The 15,387-nt window shown below is 54.7% G+C and overlaps 1 protein-coding gene across 2 annotated transcripts in view; it reads right to left on the reverse strand.

Annotated features, from left to right (window-relative positions):
• PPL (periplakin) overlaps positions 1-5,383 on the reverse strand; it is a 44,458-nt gene extending 39,075 nt beyond the window's left edge. Inside the window, exon 1 of one of the 2 annotated variants that reach the window (XM_033102013.1) lies at positions 5,013-5,383. In XM_033102013.1, the coding sequence (XP_032957904.1) occupies positions 5,013-5,074 (62 nt within the window). In that variant the 5' untranslated portion in view covers positions 5,075-5,383. Of the gene's footprint in view, positions 1-4,347; positions 4,417-5,012 lie in introns of those variants that run through there. The other variant, XM_033102014.1, reaches the window with a different exon arrangement.
• Positions 5,384-15,387: the final 10,004 nt, after the last annotated feature.

A 15,387-nucleotide genomic window follows, 5' to 3' on the forward strand; every position in this document is an offset into this window, starting at 1 on the left:
CAGCAGGCCGGGGCAGGCAGGCTGGGAGGGTGGCAGGTTGTGGTGACACGCTGGGAATCCTGGGTCCTCCTCCCTTGACAAGGAATCTTGGAAACGCTTTCAAAGGTAGCTTCTCCCCCAGCCCCCAGGACCCTCCTGCTTCCCCTCCCCCTCCTTAGGGTAATGCCTAAGTGGTATGAATTGAGCTAAACCTCTCCCCCAAAACTCCCTGTCCCCCGATGATTGCCCCTGACGAGGCCTGAAATGCCACCATTAGCAGCCATCCTTAAAGGTTCAGCTGTTTCTGTTCTGAATCTAATTTACCAGGTCTCATTCCCTCTGCCAAGAGGACTGGGCAAGTGAGGGCAAAGGCAGAGAGAGGGGAGGCAGAAAGTGTTTCTGGGGCGGAGTCAGCGAATACAAAAGCCAATGACTCCACCATCTGGCCCTGGGTAGTCCCTAGACAGCTGCCACCAGCCCCAGGTCCAGGTGAGGAGACCTAGTTTCCCTCCCCAGGGCCCCCAGAATCAGCCATTTGTGAGCTGTGGGCCCGAGGTGAGTGCCTTTACTCTTGGTCTCAACGTTACCCTCTGTGAAATAGAATACCAACGACAGGCACAGTGTCAGAATGAGATGCTGTAACACCCAGGCTGTGCCAGGCACATAGTAGGTGCTTGAGAAATGGCTAGGCAGATTACTGAAGTCCAATCACCCATATGGTTAGAAGTAGGCTTTGCTGACAGGGAAAGCCTCCTTGTCAAATCGTTCAGCCTTTCCAGCTGTCACTGATGTGTGGTAGCAGTTCAGGCTTTCCAGCTGTCACTGACATGTGCATGTGTGTTTCCATGTGTCTACCTAAGAATGGGGGAGGTGATCCACATGAATGTTGGGATGGATGGATGCAAGTCAGCTGATCCCATGCCCCACCCAGGCTGCAGCCTCCACAGCTGGAAGGAGACCAGCTACCTTGTCAGCTCTGGGCTTAGCACAATCTTTAAGAACATGTGTGATTACGAATACTGGCCGCTATGGTGTACCGAGCACTCACCATGGAGGAGCAGCAGTGGGCCTAGAGCTGGGCCCATCACGCACATTTTCTCACTTGATCCACTCAGCGACCTCACCAGCTGGGGAGTTGCTATCACACTCCCATTTCACAGATGAGGAAACTGAGACTCAAGAGATATTAAATGACCTGTCCAAGGTCCCACAGCTTAAGAGAGGCAGAGCTGGGGCTTGAACTCACACCTGGCTACATCAAGCTCTATGCTCTTAGCCACCAAGAGGCTCAGGGTACCCTGAGGAGGGTACATGTCCCTTACACTAGCCTCCAAAGCCTCGGGCCCACCTCCCATGCCAATTCCCCAATTACAACTGGACCATTCTCACAGCACCCTGCCCATGCAAGGTCGGGAGGCCAGTCTAGGCTGCTGGGTGCTTACTGGGATCCAGGTCTGGGTAGAAGAGCAAGACTAGTCCCATTTTACAGATGGGAAGGCTGAAGCTCAGGGAGGCCAAATTTCTTTGCCAAAATCTAACAGGTAGAATTCAGTCTAACTCCAGAGCTGGATCTTAACCACTCCACTCCTCCCCAAGACAGGTTGGACACCTTCCCCAGCAAGTCCTCCCTGATCTCCCAGGTCTCCACCCTGACAGCTCTCACTTCAGACCAGTTAGGGACCAGAGCCACTAGGCTGGAGACTTCTGTCCAGTTCCGTTCTGCTGGCGACAACCACCCCCGCCTCACTCCCAGCGCCCTCAAGACGTAATTAAGCAGAACGCCATCAAGTGCAGGGAGATTGTCCATGCCTCTTCCATATCCAGGAATCACACCCTGGAGTCGTGCAGTTTATACATAGCCTGTCCATCGGCATTCCAGTTCAGGCACACAGTAGGCGCCTTATCTGCATTCGTTCAATAGTTATATTCATTATAGCTGCCATGGACTGAGGCCTCCTATAATTCTAAACCCTTTCCTACATTATTTAATTAAATCCTCAGCCAACTATATTACCAGGTAGGTGCTATGCCTGTTTCCAATCTACAGGTGAGAAAACAGAGGCACAGAGAGGCCCAGTAGCTCACCCCAGGTCGCACACAGGAAGTAAGGGCTGGGGCTGCACTCTTAGCCACAGAGCAGGAGGGTGGGGACAGGTCTCCCCCCCGCCCCCGGCGCTGGGATGGACACTGTCCTTCGTGACCTGCACCATCAGACCCTGTCATTAGCTCAGGTGTGAATATCAGCTCCCACACGTGTCATTAGAAACCAGGGCGACAGGAGCAGTGAGGTTCACACCCTGTCCGGCCCTCCCCAGTTTCAGCTGCTAAAGGCTGACAAACAGGGAGGGGCAGTTTTCTCTGTGGGGGTGCTCCATTCACTAATTTATGTTTGGCCAAAGCTGCGACTGTCTGGGTGTGATGGTCACAACTCCTGGCTCCTGGGGACCCTCAGCTGGGGTGGTGATGCTGCCTGGGTACCTCCTATGTGCCAGGGGTATTCTCTCCACTGTCATATTTGCTCCTCCCAGCATCCCCATGCAGGAGATAGGAACAGCATCCCTGCTCTGAAGACAAGGAAACTGCGGCTCAGAGAGGTTCACTGACTTGCCCACAGCAGATGTGGCAAAGCCAGGATCAGAAACAAGGCATTCTGCCCCAGGGCCAGAGCTCCTGTCCACCACACATGCTGAATCTCAGTGACAACCCCACCCTCCCCTAGAAAACACAGAGAGACCCCCAGAAACTCGGGGTGAAAGAATAACTTGGGTCAGTGTCCTATGACTTACGACCACATCTTAAAGCTCCGAGTACAGGGGTAGTAGGTACTGGGTAACACTCAAAAGATTCTCGTTTAGATAACGGGGCAAGAACCTGTCTTCCACTTGGCCTCCATGCACAATCTGGTCCATGAACTTGACACCCTGGAGGGTTAGGAACAGAGGGGTGCACTGGGCTGGTGAGAACACACAGGGAAGCATCTGGAGCCTACTCAGGGTGGTAACTGTGTGAGGCCATGGGAGCTGCAAGGAAGGATGTCTCACTCTATGCTGGGGAGAGAATCAGGAAGGCTTCCTGGAGAAAGACACCTCTAAGCTGAGATCTGGGATCCATCAGATCAGTCAGTCAGCTAAGGGTGGACACCCTGGGCCAGGAGTATGGAGGGGACGGGACCTCATGTCCTTGCCATCCCGGGCCCTCAGAGTCTAGGCAACTAGAAAGGATGGGAATCCTTCCTACCCTCTGCTGGGAAGGCTGAGTCCCTCTCAGCTTCTCTGGGTTTATTATAACCTTCTGTTAGGTCCAAGCCCAGGCCTTGGGGGACTGGACGCAGGGCGAGGTCTGGCCCATCTCCTGGTGTGTGGGTGTGTGCCTGAGTGAAGGACTGGAGGGGCCCGAGTTTTGGTGGTGGAGAGAACAGTACAGTCTTCTGTGGCTGGCACGGAACATGGAATTGTGCAATGCCCGAGAGAACAGCTCAGGGACTGGACAGGACCCCAGCTGGGTTTGAGAGCCAGCTGGACCCAGCCACAAAGGAACAGCATGCAGAGCCCTGCCCCATCTCTGGGATTGTGAAAGACCAGGGAGGTGGAGGGGGGGCTCTGAGGGGAGAGGAAGAAATGACTGAGCTAGAAACAGCCCAAAGGAGAGGTGGGGGCGGGTGGGACTCGACAGTGGAATTTCTGAAAGGGCTGGAACTCAGGGGAATGGAGTGCCCACACGCCCTGCGCCAGCACCCAGGCCCCGAAGCACCTGTCGGACAGGTCGGCCTGGGCTGGACCACACAGGTGGGGTGGGAGCCCTGGCCAGTCTTCTCGCCTTCATCTGGGGCCCGGGAGGGAGTTACGAGCTGCTCAGGGGCACGGGGCGCCAGCTCAGGGTGAGGGCGCCCTGCGGTGGATACTCAAGCAGGTGGGCTGTCCAATTCTCTAAGTCCCCTGCCTGCCTGAAGCCCCTTGGCAGGAGAAATTTGGTCAAGTACTCCCTCCTAAATGGCAGCTCCCACCCCATTTTCCCGAGAGAGGGGACATGACAGGGGCCGAAGTCCCATCCCCTCCCTCAATCTCAGCATCTCCACGAGGCTCCCCTAAACCGGTTATTAAGTGATTACATTAGGCTTATCAAAACGGACGTGGGCTGCCCTCTCAACGCAAACACATCAAGACATGTCATTCCCTTCCCAGGCCGCCCTGGGAACCCCGGGCTCAGAGAAGCTTCCAGTTTCGGGGCTGGTGGGGGGAGGGCCACGCCTCTGAGAAATCGTGCAGCCAGAAGGAGGTCCTGACACCGCCCAGTCATAGCTATTCCCGAGAGGTGGGAACAGGAGGTACCTCAGCTTGTGCCCCTACACCCAATCGACCTCGCACCCACCGGCTCCTTCTGGCGAGGCTCGAGGGCAGGGTGGCAGGTGGCATCCCCTCATCCAAGGTGCCTTCCCCACCTCCAGCCTCCCCAATACCAGGAGCACCTGCGCGCTCTCCAAGAAGCCAGGTGAACGCCCCCCGCCACGCCCCAGCTCAATTTCCCCGCCCCTTTCCCTTCTAGAAGGTGCTTCCTAGGTCCCCTGCGCCCACCTCTACCTCCGCCTAACGTGTAGCATTGTCCGCATACACCGCTCCCTACCCTGGTGGTTCGTTCCTGCCCAGGAGGACCCCCGGCGCAAGGGCGACCCTAGGGCAAGGTGCTCCCCTATGCCCCCAGCTCAGTTCCCCAGCCTCCAGGCGCTAAGCCAGTGCTCTCCGGGTTTCAGAACTCTCAGATGCCAGAAACGCGGCTTTCCCTCGGGCGACCCCAGCCCATCCCCATCCCCACCGCGGCGGGGTTCCCAGTTCAGTTCCCGCGTTCCCGCGCGTCGCGCACTCCTGGCTCAGTTCTCCGCCCCCGGCCTCCCAGGACCGAGATTGCGGGGCTCCCTGTAGCCCTCAGGGCCTGGCCGTTCCCTCCCCTTCCCCCGGGCGGCGCATCCCGGCCCAGTGCGCCCCCAGCTCGCGGGTTTCGCGAGGACGTCTGCGCGCGGCGGGCGGAGGCCTCCTCACCTCCGGGTGTGCACCGTGGGGCTGTATTTGCCTTTGTTTCTCTTCTTGAAGAGCGAGTTCATGGTGGCAATCGGGGTGCGCGGGCGGTCAGGCAGCTGGGCAGTAGGCGGCGGGAAGGCCCTGCGCGCACCCAGGGGCGGCAGCGGGCGCAGGTGAGCGAGTGGCGGCTCCGGAGCCCGACTGCGGCGCGACTGCGGCACCCTGTCACTACTCGCGGAGGGCGGGGCGCCCGCCAGCCACCGGCTGTCTGGGCGCTCCCGGGAAGGTGGTGCTTACCTTCCCGGAGGAGGGGCCACCGGCCGGGCGGTGCTTCCAGGCGCGTTCGGCGGGAGCGAGTGGGGTGCCCGGCCTGGGCTGGGGGTGGGGATACGGGGTCTTGTCCGGACACCCGTTCCCAGCCCGGGCACTCCACTGGCTGGGCACCGGGCGGGGTCGCACAGGCCGCTTTCCCTGGCACTTTCAGCCCCACCCTCTCCCCCAGGACCTGGCGCGCCCCCTGGCTGAGGGACCTCACCTGCCTCTCTGCTGCCTCTTGTTGGCTAACACCCAGGTGGGCCGCCCAGGTCGGTGTGGCAGAGTAGGGACACGGGTCTCTGTGCCCCGGATAGCTAGTGAATTACACTCAGGTGGTAGCAGTGTTGATGGCAATTGAGAAAAGAGGGCTTTGGAGTGTGCCGCTCAACTTCAGATGCTGCCGCCACAAACGGTCTGCTGACTCCTTGGCAAGTCTTCTTTAGCACTCCCAGCCTCAGTTTCCTTATTTGTCAAACAGGGACAACCGCCCCCATCCCACAGGGTTATGAAGAGATTCTTGTAGATAACTCACACAAAGCACTTAGCACAGTGCTTCGCCCAAGTCTGCAGGAAGCTTTGCCATCATTATCATCGAGCCATCTAGGGCAGACAAAAAAATCCTTTGAAACTTTAATAACTCCAGGCCCTGGCAGGCTAGAACTACTTCATGGCTGGTCATAAAAGCTGCTGGATTCCGGTTCAGAATAGTTCACAATTCTGCCAGCATGTGCCTGCCGGGGTTACACTGTGTGTGTTGCTGTGCGCCTGGGGTAGATGGGGAACCAGTGTGTACCCACGGCACACTGTGTGCAGTGGAGAAGGCGGCAGCTGGACAGACACGAAACCCAGCCGGAAGGAGGCCCCGACAGCTGGGAGGGGTCAGTGACAGCCTGGAGGGCACTGGGAATTCTGAGACATTACGGCCAAGACGGGAGCAAGGAGGTCTGTGGGGGAGGGAGGCAGGAACTCCCACTGAGCACCCACAGTTCTCAGGCCAGTCCCTTCCCCACCTGTTTTTTATGATAAAATAAGAAGGTTGGTGGGGAAGTCGATTCCCAAGAGCTTATCCTGCCCAGACCCAGCAGCATTTGAAAACACCTATGTCCTTTGGGCCTTCTCTTGTTTCTGCCACCAAAGGACTGCAGTTTCAGTGTTACAGAGACTCTAGGAAACCTTATTCTTAATGGGGCATCTGTGGGTGGGCTTAAGGGGGTCTGTGAATCCCCTACAGTTGCTTTCAAAATGTGTGTCCATATGTGCACTTCTCTGGGGGCGGGTCTATCACTCCCAATGGATTAATTTACTCATCCAGCATATACTTGCTAACACTCTCCCAGCCTCGGCTGCCTGGTCCTGCTACATTGATGAGAAAAGGGAAAACCCAAAAAACAGCAAAGGGCCTTTCTCTTGGGGGAGTGGGAGGGAGATTCAGCCATACTAATAATTTTTAAAAACTGATGACCCTTAAATTAACTTTTCAAGTGTCTGTGAAACTAAAAAGGATACAGGGCCCTGCAAGACACAGCGGCTCTGAAATGTGCACCAGAATCCCTAGGGGAGTTTGTGAAAATGCAGATTCTAGGGCTCTGAACTCCTCACTGGAGAGCATGGGGGGTGGGGGGCCAGGAATCTGAACTTTTGGCAAGCCCCTCTCTGAGAAGCCAGGATGGAGGGATCCTGCCTGCAACCCCTCCCCGCCAGCTGCTCAGGTGGGGAGCCCTAACAGACCTTCCTGCCAGATCTAACTCTGCCATTTCCCGTGAACTTGGCTGTGCCTGGCTCCTCTCTCAGGTGCTCCTCCCACCCCCACCTCATCCCCAGGCGTGGAATTAAACCACCTGACAGCTAAAGGCTTGAGCAATTGCCTCCATCCAGCAGTGAATTCCTTTCCCAGGTCTGAGGTTAGGACAGGCCTCAGTGTCAGCCCCCAGCTAGCTGACACTGAAGGCAGATGTCAGGGAGGAGCCAAGGTTTCAGAGCACAGGTGGGGGGCCCACCTGGGACCTGCAAAAGCCTCAACTCAGCACAGAGCTTGTACCCAGAACCCCTTCACCACACCCCATGTGGGCTCCAGGCAGGGGCTCAGGAAGGAAACTCGTTGGCCCCTCTGCTTTTGCCCTTGTCGCAACTCTGCCTGGAAACCCTTTCCTTACTCCCATTACCTTTTCCTCACGTGGGGCTAATCGGCTCTCAGGGGATGTTCAGGGCAGCACTGTTGCTGAGGAGGAAGCCATGTGATGGCCAACGGGAGAGGACGGTTTAAAAACAACAGCAGGGCACATCCACCCCGGGGAAGACCCTGTTAGTGGAAAAGAAGGAGAGGTGCTGTGCAGTACTGCTGAGGCACTGTAGTCAGGCGTCAGAAGCAAAGTGCAAGGGAGACAGACGGTGAGGGAGAGAAAATACGTGTGTACATGCACAGAAAACTTCTGGAAGGATCCACAAGAAACTTAGACGCGAGTCCTCTCGGGAGGGACGAGAGAAATCTGACTTTTCATTGCACACCTTTTTATAGTTGTTTGGATTTGATTTTTTATTTATTTGAATTTTTTAAACATTTCGTTTGGATTTTGTTTTTTTGGTATGTGCTTGAATTGCTTTTTAAATGGCTTCTTACAGTTACTTAAAAAAACTCGCTTAAAAATTACCCAAGTCTGATGGCGGCTGGTTAGTTCAGTTGGTTAGAGTACAGCGCCTTTAACAAGGTTGCCGGTTCGATCCCCACATGGGTCACTGTGAGCTGCACCCTCCACAACTAGATTGAAACAACTACTTGACTTGGAGCTGATGGGTCCTGGAAAAACACACTTAAATAACTAAAAGTTTACAATGACCCAAGTCTGACATTCCCTCTTCCCAGAGCCTTCCCTGCTGCTCCCTCCCCTGCCACCCCTCAACTTCGTGCCCCTTTGTCAGTACCCACCACGCTCTATGGTGCTAATAACTTCCATTCTTGTTGGAAGAGGACTGGGAGATACTGGTGGATAAGGATTATGGAAGATATGGAGATATGAAATTTAGGGGAACTAGAACCCATGCTGGGGAAGGAAGCCACTCTATTGTCCAGTTGCTGAGAGTCTAAGAGCTGAGACAAAGATACAACTACGGAGTCCCCTGGGATAAGTCTGGGAAGAAAAGCCTTGTTAGGGCTCCAGAGATGGGGAGGGAGAGCCCTAGATTGGAGTCCTCACTTAGTCCCTTTCAGCTGTGTGAATGTGGGCAAGTCATTTTGCCAGAGCCTCAGTTTTCCTCATCTGTGAAATGGACACAACTGTAGCATTTCCCTCCCCCCCACACACCCCCCCCAGCATAGGGTGAGCTCCCATTTGTTCAGCACTTGGCATGCACCCTTGGCAGTTAGTGAGAGTCCAACAAATGGGGAGAGGGAAGGTGGAAGTTCGATGCTTAGGGGGTTGAGGGGTACAAGCAATTACAAGAACTTTCCAAATCTCCTTTCCCCCCACCTCCTAAGAATCTGAAGTTCAGCTTATGGGAAGGAATTGGACTAGGGACTTCCAGGTTGGCAGGCTCGTAGCTCAGCTGCTCAGTAATAGCCATAACCTTGATATTAATGTCATTTCTCATTTATAGAGGGTGATCCTGTGCCAGGCAACATGGCATGTGTTTGACACACCTAAACTGATTGATTGACCCCAAAGAACCTCCCCACCGTGGGGGAAGAGCTCTTCTCTCATGTTCCAGGGAAGGGCACTGAGGTCCTGAGAGGTCTGTGTCAGCGGGGCTGGTTCCCCATCAGCCTGGTCAGCCTGCTCCAGAGCTGGAGCTCTCAGAGCCCCCACCCCCTCCAACCTGCCAGGCTCCGCTGACTCAGCTGGGCCCCCGCCCAGGAGCTTAGGGGAGAATTAGCAGGTTTAGGGAGGAATTCTAGTTGTGCCTCATCATCCCGCCTCCCTCATTCTTTAAAAGCTGGGCTCTGAGCTGGCGTGGCTGTGTGTGCATACATGTATACATACGTGTGCATGACACTCGTCTCTGGGCAGGCAGGATGGGTGGGAGCTGTGTTCTGGCCCCGTGCATCCTCCTCTGGGCAGATGGGATTTGTTTGGTTCCCCTCTTATGCCAAGTGACTCATTCCTCTGCCGACCTGGGATGGGGGTTTAGGGAGGTTGTTTGCTTTCCTGGTGTTTGCTTGATGGTTAACCCCAAGGAGATGGCACCTCCAGAGCCATCCGGTTCCCTAGCAACCAGGCCAGCCTGGGCCCCTGAATCCTGTCCTCTCTCTGTAGCTGGGCCAGGATTCTGGCTCCCAGGAGGCTACCACTTTCCCAAAGGGTCACCCACACTCTCCTTGTTTGCTGTCATTGTTTCCCCAGCAGCTGGAGAGTTGCTCACCCACTCGTGGGCTGGCTAGGGTGTTTCCGTGAACCAGTTTGAAACAAGAAGGGCAACATTCCCCCAGCCCTGGAGAGAGGGGAGTGTGCAGGACTGGGTGGCCTGTTCCTTTCCCGAAGAGCCTTCTCCTCCCAGGGTGGAGGCCTGGCCTACTCTCCCGTGGACAGCCATTCTCCCAACTCCAACTGCGTGGCCTCAACCCCACCTGGGGAGCGTTTACAAAGGCAGATTCCAGGTCCCTGCTCCGAGATGATGGTGGCGTAGGTCTGTGTAGGGCCCAGGAATCTGCGTATTAACAAGCACATAAACCCCTCCCCTGGAGGCTAAAACTGGTGGTTTCTGGGCCACTCTGAGAAGCAGTTGTGAACAGGAAGCGATGCAGCACAGGCTCAGGCCCTGGCATACAGGCCCCTGGGAAGAGCCCATTGGCTATAGCTTGAAGGCAACCTGGTTTGAATCCTGGCTCTCCCATGCATCCAGTTATGTGGCCTTGGGTGGGTGGCTTAACCTCTGTGAAGCTTGGTTTCCCCATCTGTAAAATGGGGACGAGCCAGTGCACCTGGCAGGGAGGCCCCTCTCCTCCCTGCACTCCAAGGAGACAGCAGGGGCCTGGCCCAACTTCAGCCCAAGTTTTGTAACATTTATTTACTTCTCTAGCAAAACAATGCAAGGGATGGAAAATCATGCTGGCCCTCCAGCCCAGATGGGCTGACTCACAGCCCTGGGCTGGGGGCCTGGTGAGCTCCCCACAGCCCTCCCTGGGGCCAGAGGGAAGGCTGGGCTCTGGCAGCAGGGAAAGGAGAGGGTCCAGGGTGAGTCACCACTCTGCCTGCCCCTGAGTCATGCCCCAAGAATGTGCCCAGGTTTACCCTCTGGGGGGGCCCTTGGCAGGCTGTCCCATCTTGGCCACCTTCCCACTGCCTGCCAGGCAGCCCCCCCCCCCCCGCCCCCCCCCGCCCCCACCCCTGCTCTGATGACGTCCTGCCAGCCCTTCTTGGATGCAGGTGTACACCTGTAGGACTGTGTCTGTTGTCAAAATATTGAAACAGCTTCCCACCAGTGGTTGAACAGTGGCTGGTCCCAGCCTCTGGTGCCCCTGGCTACCCTGGCCTTTTCCCCAGAACCCAGCCCGAGGGGTTAAGCCTCAGCTCAGCAGGGGGCCTCTCCAGCCCTGCCTCACCCATAGGCTGGCGCCCACTCTGATCCAGCCATATTGCCCCATCAGTCTATCTTGTAGATCCAGGCCTCATTGTGAACCCTGGACTGCTTTCTAGCACAACCTGTCTCACATCTCTGGACACCTCATTTCAAGCCTGTCCCTGGGCCTCTCAGACCAGGCTGGGCGGGCCACCCAGCAAGGAGGTCACACTGTAAGGGCAGAGAGTGGAGCTGGGTGGAGCCAGACAGGCTCTGCCAGGCCTGGGATCCCCCAAGGACAGGCTGCCCAACCCCAAAAATTCTGTGCTCCCCTCAACGCCCAAGCCTACTTCCTCCCTCCCCCGCCTACCTCATAGGGCCCTGCCACGGCTCACGTCTCCCCAGGTCTGCCCAAACCAGTGGGGCTGCATTTCTGGGGCCAGTGTCCAGGATGTGACAGCTCATGGGGATGGCCCAGGTCAGGAGGTCAGGATCCCATTCCTTCCTGAGCCTGGGGGCCTGAGTGATGGACAAAGCTGGTCACAAGGGGCAAAACGCACAATCAAATCAGGTTTTAGCTTGAAGCCCGCCTGGGTTTGAATACTGGCTCTGCCATGCATCCTGCTGTGTGACCTTAGGCAGGTGGCTTAACCTCTCTGAACCTCAGTTTCTCCATCTGTAAATTGGGGAAAAGCAAGGGAGCTATGATGTCAAATCCCAGCTCCTAGATTTCCTGGCTGTGACCCTAGGGAAATGTCTTCACCTCTCTGAACCTTGGTTTCTCCTCCAGCAAAATGGGAACACTCTGGCACCTGCTCAACAGGGTCTTGAAAGGATTCGGTGAAGTCAGACATGCAATAATGACTTCAACCACTTTTATTGAACATTTACTACATGATAGGCCCTGTGCTAAGTGCTTGGCTTGGGGGTTGGTACTATGTTTTCAAGCTGCACTGAACTATGATGGATATACAATAAAGTGTATGTATTTAAAGTGTACCATCTGATGAGTTTTGACATAAGCACCCAAGAGTGAAAGCATTACCACAATGGACATGAATGAACTGGCCCTCTTCCTCTCCCCATTTTTCAGATGTGGAAACTAAAAAGACATTACGTGTTTGCTCAAGGCAGTCAGGAGGAGACGCAAGATTTAAACCCTACCATCTGAGCCAGTGCCCTTGTCCCTACCCTCACCACCATTCATCAGGGTGCCTGGCACAGAGTAGGTGCTTAATGCCATTGTTGAATGAATGAATGAGAGAATGAATGAATGAATGAGAGGGTCAGTATACAGTGGTGGTCGCAGGGAATGTCCCCAGGGGAGAACCAGCCAAGGGTTAGTAGGTCCTGACTCAGAACTACAGTAGAAGAGAAGGGGTTCATTCATTCATTCATCAGATATTTACTAAGCACCTACTATGTGACAAGTCTTGTTCTAGGCACTCAGGATACAGGTCGAGTATGAGACACAGGTTCTTGCCCTCAGGGAGCTTACTGTATAGGACTGGGGTAGGGATGGGGGGACAGTGTAAGTTTGAGGCCACCTATGGATGGATGATGGCACCTGACCTCTGTCTCCAACGAAAGAGCCATGGAGCAGGCAGACAAAAGTCATGGAGCAGGGGCCCAGGGGCACTGAGGAAAGCTGCCAGACCCAAGGATGACGGTGGTTGTCGCCCTGGTAAGGAAAGAAGGACGCCCGGTTCCCTCATCATCCTCCCCCCTGAGTATCACTGACATTTCCATGGGAATCAGGCTCCTTGACCACCCTCGGGGAGGCTCTCCACCTCTTGCCCCCACAGTGCCTCCCACACATTCACTCATCCATTTATGGAGCACTTACTGTATACCTAACCCTGGGGGATACAGCAGCTAACAAGTTACAGCCGCATATTCCCTTCCCAGTCTGGGAAGGGAAGGGGAGAGAAAATCAAGCAACCACATTTTTAAGAAATGAAATAACCTAAGTGCCCATCAATGGGGGAGTGACTGGTAAATGATGAAACACCATAGTCTGGAAGGGTGGACAGGGGTCAGGAACGTAGGGAGGACCTGTAGGCCTCAAATGTAAGGAAGCCTGGGGTGTAGCAAATAAAAGTAGCCCAGCATTGGGTGCTATACCGGGGGTGCCAAAAAAATGTATACAAGTGGACACTTTGGTCAACATTGCTCAAGCAGTAGTTTGCCATAATCAGAAGTATCTGGATGCTGATGGCAACCACTGTGTGTATCTCTTGTAATTGCATAAGTCAAACGTGACTTGTATTCATCTTTTGTTATCAATATATATTAATTATTACAATTTTAATAGTTTTCCTTTCTTAAAATGTGTATATATTTTTTGGCACCCTCTGTATTTTTGCCATTTGTGATTTAAAAGAGAGCTGCCCCCGTATCTCGGTGACTTTGCCCTCCGTGACTGTCTGCCTCGGTCTACCCAGGCCCTTTGTCCACTTGCTCTGCGGAGGTCAAACATTCCTGCCTGGGACCTGAGTGGCCAAGCCCCCATGGGCTGCCCTGCCAGGCCATTCTCTGTCACTGGCTCAGGCTTACTCCCGCCTGGGCCTGGGCCCAACCTCTGGGACTGATGAGTCAACACCAGTTGGCAGTGGAGAAACAACCCCTCCTCCTGGCCTGAGGTCCCTGTTCCACCCCGGCCCTTCCCAGTCCATCCTGTTCCCTCAAAGGGCCCAGCTTCTGCTGGTCCAGGGCAACGCCAGAGCAGCCCTGTCCAGGGAACTTCCTGCGACAACGGAAATATTCTGCATATATCTGGGAGCCACTACCCACATATGGCTATTGAGCAACGAAATGTGGCTCATGCAACTGAATTTTTAACTTTATTGTCTGTATTATATTCACTATTGTTTATATAAATATATGATATGTTGAAATTCATTTAATCAATTGAAACTGTTGCATGTGGTTGGTGGCTATCGTACTGGAGGCTCCAGAAAGTCAGCCTGGGTCCAGGCTTGAAAGACAAGTGGACAGCCTGGGACCCTGGCCTCTGCCCCAGGGCAGAGGCAGCTCGGATCGCTGGTAGGACAGTTCAAGCCTCAGGGACTGACTGGGGGGGATCCCTTGGGGTCAGCTCTGTTAACGGGGCGAAGCTTAGCTTTGGGTGCCCAAGATTCCGACCTTCCCAGCCCCTTAGTCTGACCCCAGTTTGGTGGGCAGAATCATGGCCTGAGCTGACCGCTTGTTGTTAGAATGCACGACTCCAGCACTATACATGGCCTCCTTCATTCTCCCGGATCTCTGACTGATTAGATTACAGCCCTGCCTCTCCCTCTGCTGGTTCCCACTCCCCTGATGCTGCTCCCCACTCCAAACAGCTCCCAGAAGACCTGACCTAGGGTGGGGGTTGGCGGCACATCTAATCCGTTGCAAGGCAATGGTGATACATTCTCCTTCCAATCAGGAGTCAGAGTCTCCAGCTGCCCTAGGCTGTCCCTGAATGAGCTTGGGTACAGGGACCTGGCTTGTGAAATAAGCCCAGGGCACAGGAGTGGGGTACGGGGAACAGAGCAGGGTGGGGAGGGAGTAGGCTAGCCAACTCAGTGCAGTTGCAAGCTGGGCCCTGCAGTGGGCTGGTGGTGGCCCCCAAAAGATAAATCCAAGTCCTGACCTCCCTGCAACCTGGGAATACGACCTTATTTGGGAAAAAGGTCTTTACAGATGTAATCAAGTTAAGAATCTCAAGATGAGATTTCTGGATTTAGGGTAGGCCCTGCATCCCATGACAGGTGTCCTTGTAAGAGAAAGGCTGAGGGAGAATTGAGACACACGGAGAAGAGAAGGCCTTGCGACCACTGCCTGAGGCAGAGATCTGAGGGACTTGGTTTGAGGGTCCAAGAAGAGACCATAGCCCAGGAATGATTGCAACGTTCTGCGAATACAGTGAAAACCACAGACTTGTACCCTATAAATGGGTGGACTGCATGGTGTCAAAATCACCTTTTAATAAAGCAGAGTTGGGCCGGCCAGTGCCTCAGGCGGTTGGAGCTCCATGCTCCTAACTCCAAAGGCTGCCGGTTCAATTCCCACATGGGCCAGTGGGCTCTCAACCACAATGTGGCCAGTTTGATTCCTCGACTCCCACAAGGGATGGTGGGCTCCGCCCCCTGCAACTAAGATTGAACAAGGCACCTTGAGCTGAGCTGCTGCTGAGCTCCCGGATGGCTCAGTTGGTTGGAGCGTGGGCTCTCAACCATAAGGTTGCTGGTTTGACTCTTTGACCTCCCACAAGGGATGGTGGGCTGCGCCCCCTGCAACTAGCAACGGCAACTGGACCTGGAGCTGAGCTGCACCCTCCACAACTAAGATTGAAAGGACAACTTGACCTGGAAAAAGTCCTGGAAGTACACACTGTTCCCCAGTAAAGTCCTGTTCCCCTTCCCCAACGAAATATTTTTAAAAAATAAAAATAAATAAATAAGTAAAGCAGAGTTATCACTTTCCTACACTGCACCATCTCAAATGCCACCCCTCAACAAAGTCCCATGGGAGGTGGTCCCTCCCTCCAAGGTGGCACTATTTACCCCCACTTTGTCTTTACTTTTCCAATGTGATTTTTAAATATTAT

Source organism: Rhinolophus ferrumequinum (assembly GCF_004115265.2).
Source record: "Rhinolophus ferrumequinum isolate MPI-CBG mRhiFer1 chromosome 15 unlocalized genomic scaffold, mRhiFer1_v1.p scaffold_54_arrow_ctg1_1, whole genome shotgun sequence".
NCBI classification, from domain to species: Eukaryota; Metazoa; Chordata; class Mammalia; order Chiroptera; family Rhinolophidae; genus Rhinolophus; species Rhinolophus ferrumequinum.